The 21,799-nt window shown below is 38.2% G+C and overlaps 1 protein-coding gene across 14 annotated transcripts in view; it reads left to right on the top strand.

Moving 5' to 3' along the window:
* ACTN2 (actinin alpha 2) overlaps positions 1–21,799 on the top strand; it is a 68,172-nt gene that overhangs the window by 26,440 nt on the left and 19,933 nt on the right. For 8 of the 14 annotated variants that reach the window (XM_062488997.1, XM_062488996.1, XM_062488995.1 and 5 more), the window contains exons 4-12: positions 4,997–5,083; positions 6,157–6,244; positions 8,307–8,385; positions 11,252–11,333; positions 13,388–13,473; positions 16,130–16,222; positions 17,234–17,464; positions 18,584–18,731; positions 20,256–20,406. In XM_062488997.1, the coding sequence (XP_062344981.1) occupies positions 4,997–5,083; positions 6,157–6,244; positions 8,307–8,385; positions 11,252–11,333; positions 13,388–13,473; positions 16,130–16,222; positions 17,234–17,464; positions 18,584–18,731; positions 20,256–20,406 (1,045 nt within the window). Of the gene's footprint in view, positions 1–4,996; positions 5,084–6,156; positions 6,245–8,306; positions 8,386–10,029; positions 10,109–11,251; positions 11,334–13,387; positions 13,474–14,597; positions 14,684–16,129; positions 16,223–17,233; positions 17,465–18,583; positions 18,732–20,231; positions 20,407–21,799 lie in introns of all 14 variants that reach the window. The other 6 variants (XM_062488992.1, XM_062488987.1, XM_062488989.1 and 3 more) reach the window with 3 other exon arrangements.

The raw sequence follows: 21,799 nt of genomic DNA, 5'->3' as shown, positions 1-21,799 counted from the left end.
GAATTTGTTTCAACTCACTCTTTATTTAAGACTGAACTGGGTGGGCTACCTGAGTCCAAATCCATACCATCTGTCTTTAGGCAGAAACAGAGACCTTTTTTTGGGAATGTATCATCAGTGAGGAGAAATGGGCAATCCCACAGGCACTTTAGATCTCAGAAGAACTCTGCTGCATTTCAAAGGTACCTGGCTCCCTCTTCCAACTGTACAGACTGCTCAATCACACCTTTGCTCAATTAAATGAAGTGGGATGGAAAAATATGCTGCTACCCTAAACCTCTGCAGCAAGACTTTTATGAGAGTGACATGGCATTGAATGGACAGCAGAGGGTACTGAAGAGACAATTTATGTGTGGAAATGAAGATTAAGAATACAGATGCCTGCTTGATAGCTGGTGAAGAAATGCTGATATTACAGAACATGGAACAAATGAAAGGTAGTTTCTGTCATGTCGTGCAGGAGACAGTTTAGGAGGTTGGTTTGGTTAGGAGGCTTCTAACCAAAACCAGAGTGTAGCCAAAGGAATGTCTTGTGGGATAAAGTGGTTGTTCTCACTGATCACAGTTGGCACAAGGCTGGAGTACTTATACCAGGATACATCAACTCATATCTGCTCCTGAAAGGACCAAGCCAGCCCTCTGCACTCTCATCTCTTATTTTGCCCCACTTATTGCTGGTCACTAATGCCAGGGTACTCAGGCTGGGGAACAGCAGTTGAGCACTTTCTGAAGGCAAAACATTTGGGATAGCTCAGATCAGACATTGAAAACATTTAAACTAACTCTGCTGTTCTCCTTAACAGCAAGTGGCATGGGTTCAGATGCTCTGTGATTTAGGTGCTCCATGATAATTCCTTTAGGAAAGGTGGCTGGAAAAAGAGCAATAACCTCTTCCAGCTTTTCAGGCACTTACTGCAAGTTGACTGTCCAGGTATCCAGTATTTATTCTTGCATATAGCAGCAGGCCATACCTAGTAACCCAAGAGATTAAGGTGATGGGTTTAGCTATCATTCCCTGTTTCTGGAATTCTCATTCTGTAAAATGGCTGTATTAAAAGCAAAAATGAATTAGTTATCATTTAAAAAACACGAAATTCTTAGATGGAAGCATGGGAGAAAAATTCACAGCTACTGTGATAGCTTAGGTGCAGAGAGGAACCTGTCACTGTAAGACATGACACTATGTCGAGTATGGCCTGATGCCCACATTAGATTACATCCATGTGGGTGGGAGCAGATAGATTCATGTGCCTTCCCCTCCCACTCTAAACAGCCTGAACACAAAGCCAGCTCTGGCACAGACGTGCTTAGTGCCCTGTTAAGTTTACTGCATCCCTTCTACTAGATTTGTAACCCAAGGCACAGTGTTGTGCTGATGCAGCAATGCAGTATCACATCTGACTGGGTATGGTTTCACAGTGTGGGACCTCTGGCACCAGTGTGTGTTTGAAAAGTCCTTGTGCCCCCTGGAACTGCATTCTTGCTCCCACACTTCACAGCCCTGCCTTCTCACTTGGGCTGACAACTGGTGCTGTGGTTTTGCTGGAGACTGGATCAGCAATCTGATCTGTTTCTAAAACACACCCAACTTATTTTTTTTTTCTTTTGCTGCATTATTTCAGCATTGTTGACCAGGCAGTCATTACAGTAGGTTGGAGTGAATGCCAGCAAGGAGGCAGAGCAGAGTCTCCTTAAATTTGTTTCGTTGTCAAGGTCTACAACCCCTTAACTGCTCTGCCCCTGTGTGTGAGCACGGGACACGTGGGCTTGCCCTCACCCATCTGTTTGGGCATTCTTTGAGTTACATGGATGCTTGGAATACTTCTTAATTTCCAAAGCATGAAAGTTTTGTATCTAAATCTGCTGAGGATCATGTTCCATTATCTGACAGACTGAATGGTGAAGAGCACGTGGGCTCAAGGGGAACAGCTGGTATTTAAAATGGGGCCTCAAAATGGTGATTCCTGTGGGACACCAGTACAAAAAATAAAATTAGTATTTCTGAGGATCCAGGGATATTCTTTGAAGTCATCATTATTGTTCTGAGACTGACTTCTCTGGGCTGTCTGTGGAGTGGAGAGAGCTGATCACTTTTAATTGTGATGCTGAGCAGGAGCCAAATTTATCTACTCTCACCTGTCTTGTCAAAGAATCTCACTCTCCACTGGTCATGAAATGAGACTACAGAGTCAAGAAGCTAAAAGAAAAAACTGTGAAAGTAATCCTTATGAGCTATTCACAGTCCAGGACTTAGAAGTTTTTCCTTAAGTTTTTAAAAAGTGCAGCAACTCCATTTGCAAGGTACTTGCATCCTGAATTAAATCAACTAGATATGGAGAACCACAAAAGACAAGTATCCTGTTAATTGGAAATACTTCTGTATTGCTTTTCTGTGAAGTGGGAAAATGTAAAGACCAAATGATCTGTGAATCTGCTACAATAAAGTTAGAATAAAAAAATAAATTAATAAACAAAATAAAAGCAGAATAGAAAAAAAATGGGACTAAAAATGGGACTAAAACCTTTGAGAAATTTCTTTGCTTTACTATTTTCCCTAGACAGTTTTTACCATTCTCCTCTCCTCTCCTCTCCTCTCCTCTCCTCTCCTCTCCTCTCCTCTCCTCTCCTCTCCTCTCCTCTCCTCTCCTCTCCTCTCCTCTCCTCTCCTCTCCTCTCCTCTCCTCTCCTCTCCTCTCCTCTCCTCTCCTCTCCTCTCCTCTCCTCTCCTCTCCCTCTCCCTCTCCCTCTCCCTCTCCCTCTCCCTCTCCCTCTCCCTCTCCCTCTCCCTCTCCCTCTCCCTCTCCCTCCCCCTCCCCCTCCCCCTCTCCCTCTCCCTCTCCCTCTCCTTCTTCCCCAGAAAGCTGTAACTTTGTGTATGTGAGGGGTAGGAGTTATATTCCAGCCAGAGCAAACAGGCAATATGAAAAAATTAATGAAGTCTTCTATTGACTGGTAGAGGAAAATTATAGGAATGAATCAATACCTTTTTGTCACTGATAAGTTTCAATATTTTAGTAACTTCATTTTTCTTCCTTGTCTTGTATAGGAATCTTTTTTTGTTGTTGTTGTTTTATGCTAGCATTTTTATGAGAAACCAAAGCTGGCAAATCACTTGAAAATCCTTCTGTGGCACAACACAGAAAATTCCCTCTCTTGCTCTTTTCTTCTGTATGTGTGTACATATGGATATGTAAATGAAAACAACAGTGTAGTGATTATGCAACTCTATTAATTGATTTCCTGACAACTAGCAATGCCTCCTGAGTATTTAAATACATTAATTGTACATTTGAAGAAATTTGTCTTCACTGTATATACATAGCAGACATCCGATCAAAATAGTGAAATGACTTGACTTCCCTCACAAGGAGGGAAGAAAGAGAGGTTGCTACATGCTCTAATTGCCATTTGGTCTTTTTTTTTATTTTTTTTTTTTTGTCTGGAAGGGTTTTGTTTTGAGAATTGAGGTCTTTCAGGGCCAATAAGGCAGGATGCATGGAAGGCAGGCAGAGTGATGTAAGAAATCTGGAAAATTAGTGCAGGATCCAAAGGGGAAAGTGGGAAATCAGCCATTTATGTATAAACATGAATTATCACACTAACAAAATAAGTATAGGGTAGTGATGGATTACATATTTCTTATCACATTTGTTAATTCCATAGATTCAAATGACAGCTTGTGTCACATCCTACTGCAATTTAACTTGTATCTAAAGTCTCAGAGACAGCAGCTGCCTTTGTTTTGTAAAAATTTGCACTGGATTCAGGCAATTCTAAGTAGCAGAGTGACTGCACTTTCTGCTGGCACCTCTATTGGCATTTGATCTTAAATTGAGGAAATTCCTCCTGCTGCAAGTTCCTCCTGCACCTTGCCCAGAACACCAGTGGACCCCCAGGCAGCCACAGCTGCTTCACTTTTTGAGAAAGGCTAGTGGTGACTTTTAAGTAGGGGAGCAGCTGGTGTCTTCCTTGCTCTACTGCTCTTTCGGTGTGAGGTGACTGGAAAGTCAGTCTGCAGTCCCATCTCCTCCCTTCCAATGCTGCACCTTCCTTACAGTCTCACTATGTTTTTCTGATTCTCTTGACTTGCTTTTCAGAATGACTTAACATTACCAGCATGCTAAGTACATTTTGGCAGTACATTTTTTGGTTTTGAGAAATTGAAGTGGTATCTCTTAATTACAATGTGGGAGCATTGGATTCTGACCCAGCTTGTGGCAGGGATTCTCATGTTCCCTGTGTTGTAGGTAGACTCTAGTAGTCTTGGAACAAATTGAAACCCAAAACAAATTGAGGTTAAAAAAACCCCATTTATATTAAAGATCCATAAATGTATGTATGCTTCAGAGCTGTGAGGCATTACAACCTCGTGGCTGTGGTTCTGAACAGCTTGGCAGGACAGCTGGCTACAGCTGCAGCTTGGCTACAGCTTGGCTGTAGCTCAGTGTCAGGAGGTGCCATGTCTTTTGAGTTGTTCTTCATGTCTTGTCTGAGCTGACACTAGAGGCAAATTCTCAAACATATCTAAATAGTATAGAAATTCTAATTACTATTTTATTAAAAAACAGTACTGTTCATATCCTGTAGTTTCTTAAAAATTGGGGTAAGACCCCCAATAGTTTTTCATTCTGTTGCATTTGAAAACTGTTAATGCTGATACTGTTCAAACTTCCAATATTTCCCTTCATGTTCTCTCTAAAACATGATCCTAAAAGATAAAGATTTGAAACTCTTACAGCTGCCCTGAGAGAAGCCTTTTAGCATGGAAAGACTGAAGTGACCTTCACCTCAGTAACCTTCAGTCCTACTGACAGAGTAGCACAAGCATGAGTTTGTTGAAAAATGAACCCAGGTGAACTCTGTGTGAGTAAAAAAATATAGAAGTATAATTAATTTATTAGTTACAATGTGTTATTTATAGAAATATATGATAAAATAAGATAAAATTTTAAAAAAACCTTTTAAATACTACTACTGTATCTATTTTTCACCTTAGAAATTGTGGATGGCAATGTGAAAATGACACTGGGTATGATCTGGACTATCATCCTTCGTTTTGCTATTCAGGATATTTCAGTGGAAGGTAAGAGTAATACAGTTATGTTAAATAATTATGAAATTTGTTTGAAGACATTTTAAAATAAATTGTGTAGAAGTGAGAGGAGTGTTCTAAAAATATTTTTTTCCACAGAAAATGATACTGTAAGTTCTTTACCTGGACAAAATTAATTTCTGGAGGGAAAATTATCTGCTCTTCCCACTTGACAAAGACCTTGAGCCAGCTTTCTAAGTGCAGAAGTCCTGGTCATGTCTCTCAGCTACAGAGGCAGAAACATAACTGTTTCTGAGCTTCTGAGCTATACCTTTTGTGTTTTGGTTCTATTTCCAACATACATTTTTAGTCCTGTCCATTTGTCACATTCTTTGCAAATAAATATCATCTTATATCCCTCTTCTTTCTGTCTATCACTTTTTTCCCCTCACTGTTTCAGAATTTTTTTCTTAGTTTCCACTTGGCAACTGCCCCCTAAAAGCATGTTGTTACAATCCTCTTTAAATCAAGTCTAGGTTGTGAAAGTCTAGAATTCTAGAAACTAACCTCAATTTCCCACAAAAGTAGAATTGTTTCAAGCCCTGCATGTTGTCCTGCCCTCATAATTGGTTGGCTATTAAATGTGGACCTAATAGTTAATTTAATAATTTTTGACCTTTTCTTCTGCACTCAGATGTCCATAGGGTTCAGATAATAAATGTATTTTTTGGGCACTTAAACCTCCCCACAAACAAATGAACTGAGGCTATGAGCATATTTCATGTATGCACCAACACAATCTTTTATGTCTATTTGCATTATATTTTTATTGGATATTTTTCTCCAATGTACAGTCTGCTGTCCAAACAATACAATTCCTTCAATTTCTAACATGCCAGAACTTCTGTGCAGACTGAGACTCTAATCTTAACTGACCTCTGTATTTTAATGAAATTCAAGTAGTATATTGTCCATTTGTATGAACATTTTTTAGGATTAAATTTTGGTTTATGCCATTCAGTTTCAGGTGGCCAACCACATTTAAGATGACAAGAAATTAATTACTTGAGCACTTTTAAAATTTTTCTTTCTTTTGTTTTTTTACTTCCTTGTGTCTTTTACAGAGACCTCTGCCAAAGAAGGGCTGCTGCTGTGGTGTCAAAGGAAGACTGCTCCTTACAGAAATGTGAACATTCAGAACTTCCATCTTAGGTAAACTTCCATTATTTCAAGTGGTAGAAGCAATCTCAAAAATGTTATGTCAAATTTTCCCCACAGTTGTATATTTGATCAGAGAATTTTGCTCTTCACTCTTAACTAGATCTTTTTCAAATTCTCCTGCTCTATCTTCAGAGTGTTATTTTAGCCTTTAGCATTATTTACTATGACTTCCAGAGTTACTATTTAAAAGAAAAAGATCCTGCTGTATACCGAATGACCGTATGACATTTTTAGAGGTCCTTTGTGTCATATGGGAATTCCTGAGTGCTGCAGCATAGTGGCAAATGATTGCTTTCAAATGAGAGCCACAGAGAAGTTCTTCTGGCAAAAAGACCAGTGTGTTGAGCATATGAATATCTCATTATGATAAATCAGTCTTCACTATTTTGCAATGTACATTACTATAAGGAGCATAAAATACACTTGGTACGTACACAACAGCAGCACTGTAAACACATATGTTTATAGAATCAGACTCATAACCTAAGCTGGAAAATTTAGTGAAGCTCCAGCCTTGTGTTTCTGTGTTTTCATTAAGACCTAGAATGGGAATTCCAGTCCCTATACAGACTGCCTAGTTTGGGGATTTCACTGGGCTAGTTCCTGAATCTGTGCCACTGGCCTACCTCATTAAAGTACATTACTTACTATTTGCACTGTTTAACCAGGTAATCTTCCCTTCCCTGAGACCCTTCTAGTATTTAAAACAAGAGCTCTATATTAGTGTTTTGAATTAATTCTTCATCTGTAGTACCTAAAACACATTTAGTGACAGAGAAGATACAGTTCATACATACATTCCAAAATAAGAAAATTTTTTTGATTTACAGTCCCTGTATTGTCTTTCAGAGATCTCAAATTTGTTACGTGTTACTTTTCTAGAATATGCAAAGATATATTTAGTAGAACTTCTGATGGATCAATGGTATTCTTCTAGTTACAGTGTCAGAATCTTAATGTATGTATGTACATACACTGGTCTGATGCATGATCTGGGGAAAACATCTTTAATGGAAGTAGCTTGATTTTTGTTTGGGTGGATTGGCTGTTACAGTACTACTTTGTAGTGGGCTATCCAGATCATTTTATTTTACACCTTTTTGCAAAAAAAAAAAAAAAAACCAAAAACCTGTTTGGTGCTCAGTTTGATTTGGTTTTACATTCTAGATGATTTTATATTACACAATGTAGGTATGTTCTGCTTGACTTTGTTACCTTTTTTTTTGGAAATGGTTCTGTTATTTGAAGGACCTACCCAGAAATCTCAGTAGTAGGGATTTTAACAGTCTTAATGTGCTTAGGCTCACACAATTACTGCACAGGACAAGACCTCAAACCCTCGGTCCCTATGATTGCTTGAAGTGTTTACATAAAGTATCTTTCAGAATAATTGCTTTTGGCTGAAAGGAACCTCTCATAATCTTTCAAAAAATATGCTATTTGTAGCTCCATTCATTTCCTGTTCTTGCCACAAAAGGTAGTGAGTCTTAAGTCAGGGTGACGTCTAAGAACTCAGATCAAAGCTGTCGTATGTGTGAAGTGTTTTAAATAAACTGAGCTGATTTATGATTTCTTGCTTCTCTGAGCACATGGTTGTGCCAGTACAATTATCAGAAATAACTCAGGAAAAGCCAATTGCTTCAGCAAATTAAAGTAATTGCAGGTTTGCTCTCTTTTATTTTTTCACAAATATGCTGTGAGTGTAATGAGAAATCATGCATTTTCATGGGTGAATGTGTACTTGAGCTGTCCTAGAACTCTTCATGAATTAAGCAATTGAAATCAGGGACTGTTGCACAAAATGTAAATTGCCTAGAAAGTATATGACGTCTACATGGAGTATACCTTAAGTGTCTATGGACTGTAGAGTAAGATATTTACTATAGTTAAAGGAGAACAGTAACAGAGCCGCTCAGAGAGAGTTGACAGGATGTAAGTTCAGGATTTGACAGAATTCCTGCTTTAATTTAAGCCTCGAGCAAGGATCAAACTGTAAAATGCCATGAATTTATTAACTAATTTTTTTCCATTTTATTTTTTTTTTGTTGTAAAGCTGGAAAGATGGCCTTGGATTATGTGCACTTATCCACAGACACCGACCTGATCTTATTGACTACTCCAAGCTAAATAAGGTCATCAGTCTGGGTGGTACAGCATGCTGTCCTGCAGTGATTTGGCTCTCTTCTGGTTTGCTTAGCATGTTTTCTAAAAGACAGGCTTAGGAGTGCATACTAATTCTGAATGACTGTCTAAGGTCCTTCCCAAAAAACCCTCAATGTCACAAGGGAGAGGACCTCTTGACTGTCCTGTGTCCTTTCATTCCCATTACAATGACTTCAGCATTTAATTGCAAATAATCTGGCCCTCAGATTCTGGTAGTCGATGAAGTCTTTACACTGCCCAATATGGCTACTAAATCAAATAAATTGGAATTATCCACTTAGCACTGATAGTATTGTCCATCCTGTTTTTATCAGGTTTAAATGACTGTAGATTGCAGACCAGTAAACAATGACATGGCAATTAATCCTAAAATTCTTTAGAACACTACTCTTGCTAATTAGGAATACACAGTAAATTACTAGTCTTACATATTCAGAAAGTATTCACTGATTCTCAGATGGTACTTCTACTTATACTTCCAGACAAGTGGAAGCAAAATCAATAACCTTACATCCTTAGGTAGTTCCTCATGGGTATTAAAAACTATTTTATTACAGTCTGTAATTTATGGCAAAATGCATGTTTTCTAAAAGCTACATTGGTTTGAGAGGGAGAAATGAGGAATGAGCAGTAATGTCAGAATTTCTTGGTATCATTACTGAAAGGAAAAAAAACATAGAAAGAAGTAGAATGTTGTTGTTTCACATTAGGTGTCAACACATACATGCTGTTTTCTCCTCTCTGGAATGAATGTTTCTTGAGGTCTCATGTAAACACCAGTGCAACAGAAACCTTAATTGTGGTTTTAATCTGTTGTGTGGAACTTTGCATTGATGAGAGAGAGTGGTAAAACACCAACTGTATTTTTCCATTCCATGTCCTTTCATTGCAAATTGGTTTACTAGTGGAATCAACTGTTATTAGAAAGTCCTTGGTGAAGAAAAAATAAATGAATGAACTGAAACTATTTTAAAACCTTAGTCTGCTTTATTTGTTTATATGTTCAATTTATACCAGGGCCCCTAAAGTATGCAGTGATGAAAATTAAATGAACTTAGTACTGAACACATAAAATTTTAATTTAGGCAGCTGTTAAGATAACTTCAGATCTGAACCAATGGTCGAAATATTAGCCATCAATACCAGCTTGTTCTCCAATTCTACATGCAACCTTTCCTACAGATGAACAGAGTAATGGAATGACTGAGCTACCTGTCTCTGTGCATATGTGCTTATTATGCATGGCATGAACAGAAGTGAGTTTGATGGAATCTGTGCTTTGAATAGTGGTATGCTAAAGAACATCACAGTTAACCATCCCATGGATGAGTGCTGAGAAAAGGTGATAGAACATAGGCAGGTCTGCTTCAATGTTACTATTTTCCTCTTAGAGGTTTCCAAAATAAGAACAGGTCAGGTTTCAAATTGAGGCTGAGCTGTTGCACGTAAAGCACATGCAGAAAAAAAATCCTAAAATAGATCTTGCTTTTCTGGCCTGGCTGTGTTTGACTCTTCATTTTGGTTACATTAACAGCTGTCTTGGTGTCTTGTTTCTTATCTCCTGCATGCTGTCCTTTCCTTTTCTCACCAATGTGTTTTGTGTGAACTTGTAGCTGGAAAGATGGCCTTGCTTTCAACGCCCTTATCCATAGACACAGGCCTGATCTCCTTGATTATGCCAAGTTAGATGAGGTATTTCTTTAGCTGTAGCAGAGATTTTTAGTTACTGTGGCTTGTAGTTTAGCTTAAAAGCATGGGTGATGGAGATCTCCAATTATTCAGAAGCTGCTATGATTTTAAAGCAACCCTTAACCAGTGGAGCACTATTTACTCATGCACTTAGTACCAAGCATACAAATAGGAGGTGCTCATCACTCATTCAAAAGCAAAGTGCTTTAACCTAGTCAATAGGTCTCACTTAGATTTACTATCTTTATTACTTTTCTTTTCTGCATCTAATTTTCCCAGTCTCTTTCTATAGACACGGGCATTGTTCATAGTGGCTATGACCAGTTATTAGTTTGTGGCTATGTCAAAATAATAATATAATTAATGGCATGAACTGCCATTTCACATAGCATGTTTTCCCTCCAAGCTGATATGGGAAAGCTGCCTTAATGGCAGCCCAAATTCGACACACTCTTTCATTGTCAGCAACAGCTGTCTGTAATGACAAAAAAGACACTAAATCTGCTCTCTATCTGAACTGTGCTCACTGCTTCCTTTTTCTTTCCTTCAAAAACCAAAATCTCAAAACCAGAGGAAGTGCTTGAATTTCCACAGCCCTAAAATTCCATTTATAGAGGCTTTACACGATTTTATTTCCAAGTCCAAACTGGCAAGTTTCGCTCCTTCTGAAGAGCAATTGTTTTTGCTTGCTTCTTGTCATGCATGCACCTAACCAGCCAAGAACTAGGTGGAAGTCATGTAACTGTGATGTACTGTATAGTGGGTATAAAACAGGCAGGGCTAATCTGTGTTGAAAGATCTCACTTTGCCTGCTGGTCCAGTGGCATTTAGTGTCTGTATTGCTGCTGTCCTTCATTCAGAATTAGCTCAGAACTGAGTGTACACTGTTATCTGTGTTCACCTCCAGAATGCATTTCCAGCAGAGTTCTAGTGGTAGATAACAGCTTATTAAAGTTTTCTTTTGAAAACATAGCAGCAGTTGGATTAAAAGTTCATATACCTAGACTCTGTTTTTTGAAGAGCAATAGTTGTGACTCCAGTTTACAGTTTGGAAAAACAGAAGCTAAATTTTAGTGTAACTACTCTAGTCTTGCTTCAAAGAAAAACTTCTGTCTTTGACTCATTGTATTTTTTTCTTTAATGCAGGATGACCCCATAGGGAATATCAACCTTGCCATGGAAATTGCTGAAAAGCATTTGGATATCCCAAAGATGCTGGATGCAGAAGGTGAGGGTTATACCTTACTGAAGTTTGTGTTGCTTGTAACAGGACATAGTAAATTTCCTTTTTTTATTTTTTTTTCCAAAGCAGATTTTCAGTCTTCCTTCCACATGAATTATAATGTAGCAACCCGCTTAATTTTCAAAAAATATTTTCATTGCTTTCCCGCATGCATTGGATAATTTTACTCACTTTTTGCTTTTTTACTTATTGTCTATTAATGTTTACATTTATTATAGTACCTTGGACCCTAACCTCAGCACACGGCCCAACTGTGTTGAGGTAAAATGCAGGAGCAAAAGTTAATCCTTTTAATAATTAAAATTTAATAACGGTTAGCAACTTAAAACATATTCAGTTTTTTAAATGTTTAAGGGAGGGGCCAAAAATAGAAATAGTAGAAGTACTTTCAAAACTTTCAAAATATAAAAAAACATGCCTAGCCTCCTCTGAATGACAGCTAGGTTGAGGGAAACATTTTTTTTGTTTATTTTTTTTTAAAAGTGGTAAATTTTTTGCAGTGATAATTTTTAAAAATAATTCACATGTCACCAATTATCTTGAGAGCTTCCTAAATTTCTTCAAGATAACCAAACTTCCATACTCTGGGCAGAAAATGCTGCCAAACTACTGGAATTCACCTACATTAGTTCAAAGCATTCTTACCCAAGAATGGTGACTCAGTTCTGGTGGCTTGTCAGTAGAGCAGTGATAACATGGGAATTATCCATTGCACTCAAACTGAATACACCTGCTTCTTTTGAAGGGAGTTCCCTGAAAGCTTCACGTGAAATTTTCACTTTCATGCTTTAAAACAGATTGTTTTCATCTTTTGAGCTGCAATTCCCCTTTCAAGCACCACTTAATTATTTTGCTCCGAAATACTGTGCAAGGCATAAACAGAGAAGTGCTGTCCCCTTGCCATTGAGCACCTCTCTACATGTTTTTCCTCTTCTCTTCATAGTCCATGTAAGAAACCTTCTGTTTTCCTCACCAAATGTTCTGCACATTCTATTCCTTATCTTACTATTCTCCTCTTAGCAGGGGAGGAGGTAATGAAATTATATTCTTTCTAATATCCTTTAAGTATTCATGGTCACTTTTTATCGTCTTTACTTCCACTGCATTCTCCATGGAAGCTCTGCAAAATTTTGTTCACAGCTGCATAAAGTAGTTGCAAAATCTGTAAATATACTGGTCCTGAACCTAGAAATCTCACTGTTAACATGAAAATTTTTCACCTTATTCCAGGGTCTTTTCAAGTCAGTATCTTCCCACTCCTTACATTGACAGGATTCCATGCAGCTTACACTAGAGTAGTTCATTACTCCGCCATAGCTGCTGTAAAAACACCTCTTCCTGCCTTTCTCTGTTAAGTATTTAAAAGGTCCATTTTTTACCCATGGATGCATACCTTGATTGCACTCACTTTATATTTTCACTCTCAGGCCATGATAGGGACAAAGCTATTTGGCAGCCAAGCCAAAACTTCCTGTGATTTATGCTATTAACTAAAAGATGGGCTGGCACAAGGATTGCAGAGCTGCTACTATCCAAATTTTCTTAGCACAAAATGTACTTCTGGACTACAGGAGCTGTACAGGTTTCCAGTATATGCCAGTACCCTGTCAGCCACAGGGACCCTGTGCTGATACACACTGAGTGCAGTTCTGGTTTGTGACTGTCAGAGGCTGTGTTTAGCTCTGCAGTAATTGCAGTGATTCAGATGAAGTTGCTTTGGAGTGGCAGTGAAGCTGAACCCAGTAGATCTGCCAGCCATGCCATCTGCTTGGAAGTTTCCACAACCCAGAAGGCAGCAATACCCTTCTGTAGAGTCTCAGCCTTCAGATGTTTTGCCATTTCAGGGAGAGTTGTATCTTCTGTGTTTGCTGATTCCTGAATCTTAGGTGGCTTTGCACTCATATGAGTAAACAGATGCAACCTGAATAATTGCGTATTTATTTGGAATCCTTACAGCACTGAGGTGACACCATTAGCATAATCAGATGAAAGTACCTTGTGAGAATTTCTGAGCAGTTAACCCTCTTCTCTCCACACAGATGTAGTAAACACTGCCAGACCTGATGAAAGAGCCATTATGACTTATGTTTCCTGTTACTACCATGCATTTGCTGGTGCTCAGAAGGTGAGACTGTAGATGGATCAGATCTCATCCTTCACCTTCTGTCTTGTTTTTTTCAGCAATTTTTCCTTTTCTGATCTTTTCCTCACTAGTTACTAGAACAGCATCTTAGAGCTGAGCTCATTTCCTGTTGCCTCTTTTCTCTGTGAGCTGCTGTTTTGGTAGAGCCAGTAGTAGTCTATCCATTTGTTTCATAGAAACAAACCTTCCTGTCTCATCTTTCTGCATATTTACTAATAATATCCAGTAGGTTTTTGACAGCTGGTTACTGAATGGGAGAGGATGATATTCCCTTTAAATGAATCTGTGTGCATTCATTTGAAGCACCATTAAAAATGTAAGATAAAAATAAGCTCAGAGTGAAAACAATAGTAGAATGCCATCTTTCTTCTCTCTGCTGGATATTATTTCTGCTGCAGATGTCAAAATCATCATAACATGCTCGGAAAATAAACCCTTCTCTTATGCTTTCAGGATTGTTTTTAAAATGTTAAATGCTTAATGGTAAGTACAAACAGCAACGTTAAATGATGCCCCTATGCAAAACAGAAACATATATAGACATCTCAGATAAGTTCTGGAATCATGTCCTAAAAAAAGAAGGAAAATTCTAAAAAGTAAGGTGATTTGGAATTGGGCATACTTCAGGTACTGGTAATATAAAAATACTGATATATAATGCTAAGATTAATAGCTAAATCCATGTGCAACTTACAGAGAACATCTCCCCAGACTGAAATGGAGTCTTCCTTTCCTTTTTCTTAGTCAAAACCCACAGAATTTAAGTCACCAGACATATGTGTGCCAGTTCTTAAGCAGACTGTCCTGGTAAAATTAGGTTACTCCCTCTATGACAGTACTGCTGTAACAAGCTTATTAAAAAAAAAAGAAAAAATCCTCCTCTTTGTATGAGCTTATACTGAATTTTTAGTGTACTTTTTATTCTGTCAGCACCCCTCAATCTAACAATAAATTTATTACAGCTTTGTAGAGTTTCTTGAATATAGAGCTATGGACAAGATAACAGCAAGAAGGACATGAAGTTATGCATTTATTTATTAATCCTATTTTCTACTCCTCGATTCCTTTTTTTCTTGTTTTATTTGAATTTCTCCCCCCTCTTGTAGATATTGTGAACACTCCCAAACCTGATGAGAGAGCTATCATGACATATGTGTCCTGCTTCTACCATGCTTTTGCTGGAGCAGAGCAGGTATTAATTGAGTGTCCCTTCAGGTTGCTGTGTTTTTGATTGGTTGTTTCACATTTCCACCAGTTTATTTAAACAAAACCTGCAACTAATTTAGTACTATGTGGTTTTAATTAACATTTGCAAGTATTATTTGAGCACTAATATTTGTTTTTAACCAACTCTCAATTGTGTTTTAGTTAAATGTTGTGTAACAAGTTAACCTCTTTAATTCAAACAGACATTCTGTTTCTAATTTTGGGTCTTTATTTGGTAACTTGAAGGACTGTTTCAGAAAAAAAAACTGATTTGAAGATATTATTTAGTGGAGCTGTTGCTTGTTGCTGCAATGTCTTATTGGAGACTGAGACTTACTCGTGCTGAGTAGTAATTTAGGGTAGGGCTAAGATGCCTGAAGACGTAGGAGGGCGCAGAAGACATCCAACACAGTATTTGTGCCTGGTTCCCACTGAACCAACAGGATTATTTGTGGATGAAAGTACTAGTATAAAAGGCATGAACATCAGCAGGAGACCTGTCATCAGTGGTATTTTCACTTATAAATGTGGCATTTCCTCCTCTTCTGCTTCATACATTTCTAGCCTACAAATGGACATAACCCAATTTAGGATGCAAAAAAAAAAAAATAAAAATCACAAAGCAACAAAAGCAACAACAAAAACAACCTTTAAAGTAGTTAATATTTTCCCTTCATCCTCAGGACTGAATTTCCTTCCTATCTGCTAGGTTGCCTATGCCTTACCACAGCACAACTACACTGTTGTGCTCTCTCATTCCTGGGTATGAAGGTTTTGCTATTCATGCAAAAGGGGAGTTCCAAATACTCTGTAACACAGGAGTCTAGATGGATATTTATTTGATTAGATATATTCCAGAGTCATATTTGTATGAAAGTATTGCTCTGGTGGTATCAAACTAGTAAATTCTAAATACAGCAGAGCAACCCAGAGCCTTCACATGTAAATTTGTGAGGAGGCATGAAAAGATCTGCCATCAGTGGTTGAGCTGCAGTTATTCTCAAGGGTATATATACATATGATATGCAGATACAGGGTGATCTGAGACTCCTGCATCACTTGTGGTGGCTTTCCAGTGTGGCTAACAAGTCTAATATTTTTTGGATGCGACTTAAAAAAATAACCTAATAGGATATCTTCTGAGAATGGCTTAAGTTGTCTTTAAAATGAAAAGATCTATCAAACAACACTATAGTAAGGCTTCATTGTAAAACAAGGGGACCTCTGTGCTGATCTGTGCCTCATTCAACCATTGGAATCTATGGCTGCAGAAGGAGGAAAAAGGAGTATCTGAGTAACCTAGGAGCATAAATCACTAACTGTAAAAGAATGTGATCTTTTATTTGCAGCAGCCACATTCTCTTTCTCCAAGCCTATACTTTTCTCAGAATATGTTTATGAATATGTCCTGTTTATTTGCTGTGTGTTACAGGCTGAGACTGCAGCTAACCGGATCTGTAAGGTGCTTGCTGTGAATCAGGAAAATGAGAGGTTGATGGAAGAGTATGAGAGACTAGCAAGTGAGGTAAGGATGCTTTATCTGTAATGTGGTGACAACAATGTTTGTGAAATATTGAAAGCTGAAAGATTCGTGCACTCTCTTCAAGACAGAAAAGTGGAAACACTGAAAAGGGTAAATCTCACAGTGGCAGGTTACAAAGCCCAGTTGCACAAGATAACGAGTTTCAGGTGACTCCTTTGCCACAGACTTCCTGTGTGACCTTCAGCAAACCAATCAGGCTTGTTAATGTATCCTAAAGGGTGTCTTGGGGATTGTCATCTGTCTGCCCCAAGACCAAGATTCCTGTCTCTTTTCAAAGACAGCTATCCTCGACCACATGTGGAACATACCAGATCAAGCAAGCTCCTTGGCTCTGTGTACTGCAAAGCACACCTGGAGAGGGTCTGTCAGGTTGTTCACAAGTCACCTGTGAGCAAGGACAGCAGATGAATGTACAGATGAATGTCCTCCTCCTGTTCTTTCTTGTTTGAAGGCAAATCTGCTGAGCAGGACTACGGATGTATAGTGTTTGAATGAGAGCTCTCTTATCTCTTACTGCTTAACCTGCACAAGCCTACTGAGATCACTCCACTGCTTTCTGTATCTAAATTTGCACTAATGGCCTTCTGAGTGAAGGCTTTTTATATGACCTGAGGCTGGTTTCTCTCCCGAGCTATGTCTGTCCCATAACTATTACTACCTGAAACACCAAGAAAGTGGCAGATGATACTGGGTAACTCAGATTTTGAGTAATTAGAGACACCTTAGATGTGTGTTAATCTTTCTGAAAATCAGGTTATTTCTAGAAATGCCTGGAATATCTGGGCAAATTTGCTGTTTGTATAAAGCAATATGATATAAAAGTATTGTTTAGCTTTGAATATCTTGTGCTTACTCACCATTAAGGCATCAGTACCAATTGAAGTCAATAATATTAAAATGGAACAAACTTAATTAGGATTTGTGTGTTCAATATGATCTTTCTGTTGTTGTTTTTTTTCCATTGCCTTTGACTTGTTTATGTTGGTTTGAAAGCTTTTAGAATGGATTCGCCGGACAATTCCTTGGCTGGAAAACAGGACCCCTGAAAAAACAATGCAGGCTATGCAGAAGAAATTAGAGGATTTCCGGGACTACCGCCGCAAACACAAACCTCCGAAAGTCCAGGAGAAATGTCAGCTGGAGATCAATTTCAACACCCTGCAGACAAAACTGAGAATCAGCAATCGGCCAGCTTTCATGCCATCAGAGGGGAAAATGGTTTCAGTAAGTAAAGGCGGCATCAATATTCTGTTTGCTTTATCAATGACCTCCCAAAAATGGTAGTGTAAAGGATTGAAAGGCCATTCTAAGTCACTTCTCAGAAACATATTTGTTGTACTTTTTCAATACCAAACTCCTTTTACACATTTCCTTTTGTTCCAGAATCTTGCTTTCTAATAAGCCTATTATTATATATTATAATATGCTTCTGCCTGTTTGAAGATTTTCCAAAAAGCAAATTATCTGGAGATGATAGAGCTTCCTTTGGGAGTGTTATCAATACTCATGTATCATTGAGCCAATGATTGCTTATTAAAGCAAAACTCAGTGGTTTCACTGACATTTTAGTCATCAGACAGACTTTGCTCAATACACGTTTCTGTATTTTTCTATTCTGCTTTTTCTCTTATGTCTATGAAGATAAGAATAGTCTTTACCAAGAATTCTCATCTGTTGATAAGTACTGTGAACTTGACTGTGGGTCAAAACATTTCCTGTGGAGTACAGGAAACCTGTTTCTGTACTCTGTGCTATCATTGTGTTTTTTCATAAACAAACAAAAAAAAAGATGCTCTACCTGAAAAGGGTTATTGTTCACTCCCTGTATGCAGAAAATAAAGGCTCTGTTACTTCGGCTTCCCACTCATGTCTTTGAGTTTGTGAGGAAGCTCACAGAACTTTGTGTACCACAGAAGATGAAATGAATTTGTGTTCGAGGTAAAATATGCACCAAATCCTCCTGATACTAATTACCTTGCTACCTAACTTGTGAAAGTAAAGCAGTTTCATTTTGATAACAGAGATATAAAAGAGCACACAAATTGTAAAATGGCAGGTAAAAGCAATATATTGTGAAGACACTGGACCTGTAGCCATGCTTGGAAACCATTTATATAGGGGCTCCTTTCATGAACCCACCTGAATACAACACACTATGAGGAGCAGGTGTCTGCACTAAAACACAACTGCCTGACAACATTTTCTATGATTCTGTGATTTTACAAAATCTTAACATAAAAACTTCTCTTTTTGAAGCCAAATTATGAATTAATCAAAAATCTGTAAATTTAGATAAAAAGAGATTATAATTTCATCCATCTCTCCCATGTGTGCTCCTCACAGGATATTGCCGGTGCTTGGCAGAGACTTGAGCAAGCTGAGAAAGGCTATGAGGAGTGGCTGCTGAATGAAATACGACGACTGGAAAGACTTGAACACTTGGCTGAGAAATTTAGGCAGAAGGCTTCCACTCATGAACAGTGGGCATATGGTGAGGAGAGATGGCTTTTAACATTTTTAGTATTTTAATGTTCAAAGTTGAACTGTCAGTGCTGAGTCTTTGCCAGTCACGAACTCACTCATAAGTAATTTGGACAATTTCAGACAATCTAAAATAATAACAGATAAAATGTCAGGTTTTGTTGACTCTAGTCACGATTCTAACTTGTTGGTATGTTGCTAATGAGATGCAACTGTAAAAAATCATACTTCAGGTAGTGAGTCAAACTTAATGGGAATATTCTGCATTTGAATAGGGGCCATTACTGCTAATGTATTACCACATAATTGTACACCAGCAATCCAACCAGGAATGCAGTCATACCACTGACTGAGTGTGAAATTATTAACAGAAGTATTCTGAGTTTGTTATTATTTGGTCATCATGATGTTCTGAATAGTCCAGATAAACTACATGATACTGGACTTGTGTCTGCTTTGCTCCAAACCTTGGCTTACACACCATTTAAAGTTCTGGCTTTTAGTGGTAACCTAACCTTACCTGACACCTGTAGGACCTTACAGTGGCATTCAGTTTTGTTGGGGACTATTAAACATAGGTCTGCTCTATCATCCTGATGACTGTCTTCCTATTTCTGCCATGCTTCTGGCTTTTTCCAGCTAGATTCTTTTGACACTGTGAAAGTGAATCAGAGTCCATCCCCTAACAGAGTAGCTGGAAGCATGCAAGGCTATAAATGGTTGCCAAGCAGAAACTAGAAGGGAAACGACAGCGTTTATCAGCCCTGAGAGCCAGTTTTCTGAGCATAAACTACTCATGGTGACAAGTTGTAGCTGTTGTGTAGGGAAAACTTCACATAAGCTGGTACACAGCAAGTGGAACAATAGTTGCTTCTGGCTCTAGGATTCACAGAACTGCAAATGCCATGTGGTGAGTGCAGCTGCAGGGCCTGTCTGTGTAGATTCAGTTGTCAAACATGGGAGCTACTCAACAGTACTATTTCAGTTTCTATTTAATCTTTGTTTCTCTAGCCTTTTGTAGATAAGTTGGCATTTTCCACCTAAAATTCAGTGTTTGATACAAAAGGCAGTCACACATCTCCGGTTTATTATTTTTTTAAGTGCTGAAATGAATAATGAATTGAAGATAGAACATAAAAAATAATAACAGATCATTAGTAAGAGTGAAGCTGAGCATAGCAGTGTGATTTTTGTTTTTTTAAGTTTATTCTACAAAAAATATCACAGTAGTTTAGAGATAAAGATTTTAGCTAATATACAATTTTTATGCCAGTTTCTCTAGCAATGTAATACTCACTATTTTAGAACTGTATAAACAGCCTATGTAAAAACTAGGATATTACTGTGAGAGCTTTAAAAATATATGTTTCTAATTAACATGTGCTGACAATTTTCTGCTGATTTCAGTGGGGATGGGATTTAATTTCATACATATGATTTTCACCATGCCTCAACTAAAAAGCTGATTAAATTCACAATTTTCATGACAAATAAATTGCTAAAAAATGAGTAATATTTTCATTTCCTCTTTCAGGCAAAGAGCAGACCTTGCTTCAGAAGGATTATGAGTCTGCCTCTCTGACAGAAGTCCGTGCCATGTTAAGGAAACATGAAGCTTTTGAAAGCGATTTGGCTGCTCACCAGGACAGGGTGGAACAGATCGCTGCCATTGCCCAGGAGCTGAAGTATGTTCCATTTAAAGGCTTGCAGCTGCTGACATTTAACTTTGCGATAAACTCTTTCCAATGAATTTGATAGTGTCATAGGTACCAACGTAGGAATTCCAGACATAGCTTCATAAGTATATTATCTGAGCTGGTCACTGCAACCTTTCCCTCATCTCCCCCTTACCCCCAACCAAATATAGATATTTAACTGACCAAATTTATTTGAAAAGAAACATTTGCAACTTGACTTCACAGTAATATTTTAGCATTAGCTCTACCCATGAATCCATTGTGGGTTGATGGGATTCCTGGAGGTATTTATTTCTCAGTTCATATGGTCTGCTGAGAGGTATAGGCTATGAGTTGTTTAACTTAAAAAATAATTTCACTTACACAAATTGCAGGTCAAGTATCTTCACAAGTATATTGGTCCTTTCAAAAGGCTTCGCGTCCCTTTATTACCTCCATAGTAGTGGGTAATGCACTGACTTCCTGGAGATTTAATTGTCTCTAATATGCTTATTATCACAATCTCTTGATACTTTGTTTGGAAGTGCCATTGTCTCCATTTTAGAGAAGGGACAGTGGAAACGAAATAAATTGCTCTCAGATTCCCACCCTTGGCTTCAGCTCTCCAAGTTTCAATTTCTCACCTTGAAGAGACAGAACAGTTACTGCTCAGAAATGAAATCTTAGAAACATGCCCTTTTTTCACTTTTTGAAGGACCATGACTCACAAACAGCTCCATATTCATTAATGATTAAGAATCAGACGCTTGTCTAAAAATGTAGTTCATATGTGATAGCAGCACCACTTACAATAATTGTGTAATTCAAATGGATTTAAAAGAAAAATCCCATCTTCAAGATTATTTAAAGAAAGAAAAATTAAGCACAGTGGGCAGAGTAAGTACTGTGTTTTGGTTAATTTGAAAGAGATCTAAAAATCCACAGAGAATGGAGATTGCCCTGAATATGTGAGATTATGAAACACTTTCTGGCATGCCTTGATCTCTGTTGTGGAATTATTTTATAGAATGGCTTGGGTTGGAAGGGACCTCAATGATCATTTAATTCCAAGACCCCTACCATGGACAGGGACACCGTCCACTAGATCATGTTGCTCAAAGCCCCATCCAACCTGGCCTTGAACACTTTCAGGGATGGGGCATCCACAGCTTCTCCAGGCAACCTGTTCCAGTGCCTCACCACCCTCACAGTAAAGAATTTCTGCCTAATACCCAGTCCAAACCTGTCCTCTTGCTGATTAACACTATTCCCCCTTGTCCTTGTTAAAAGTACCTCTCCAGCTCTCCTGTAAGTCCACTTTCAGTACTGGAAGGCTGCTATAAGGTCTCCCCAAAACCTCCTTGTCTACAGGCTGGACAGCCCCAGTTCTCTCAGCCTGTCT

This window comes from Cinclus cinclus, chromosome 3, assembly GCF_963662255.1.
Source record: "Cinclus cinclus chromosome 3, bCinCin1.1, whole genome shotgun sequence".
Classification (NCBI taxonomy): Eukaryota; Metazoa; Chordata; class Aves; order Passeriformes; family Cinclidae; genus Cinclus; species Cinclus cinclus.
Note: the sequence above shows the minus strand (reverse complement) of the source record. Positions and strands in the feature narration are given on the sequence as shown.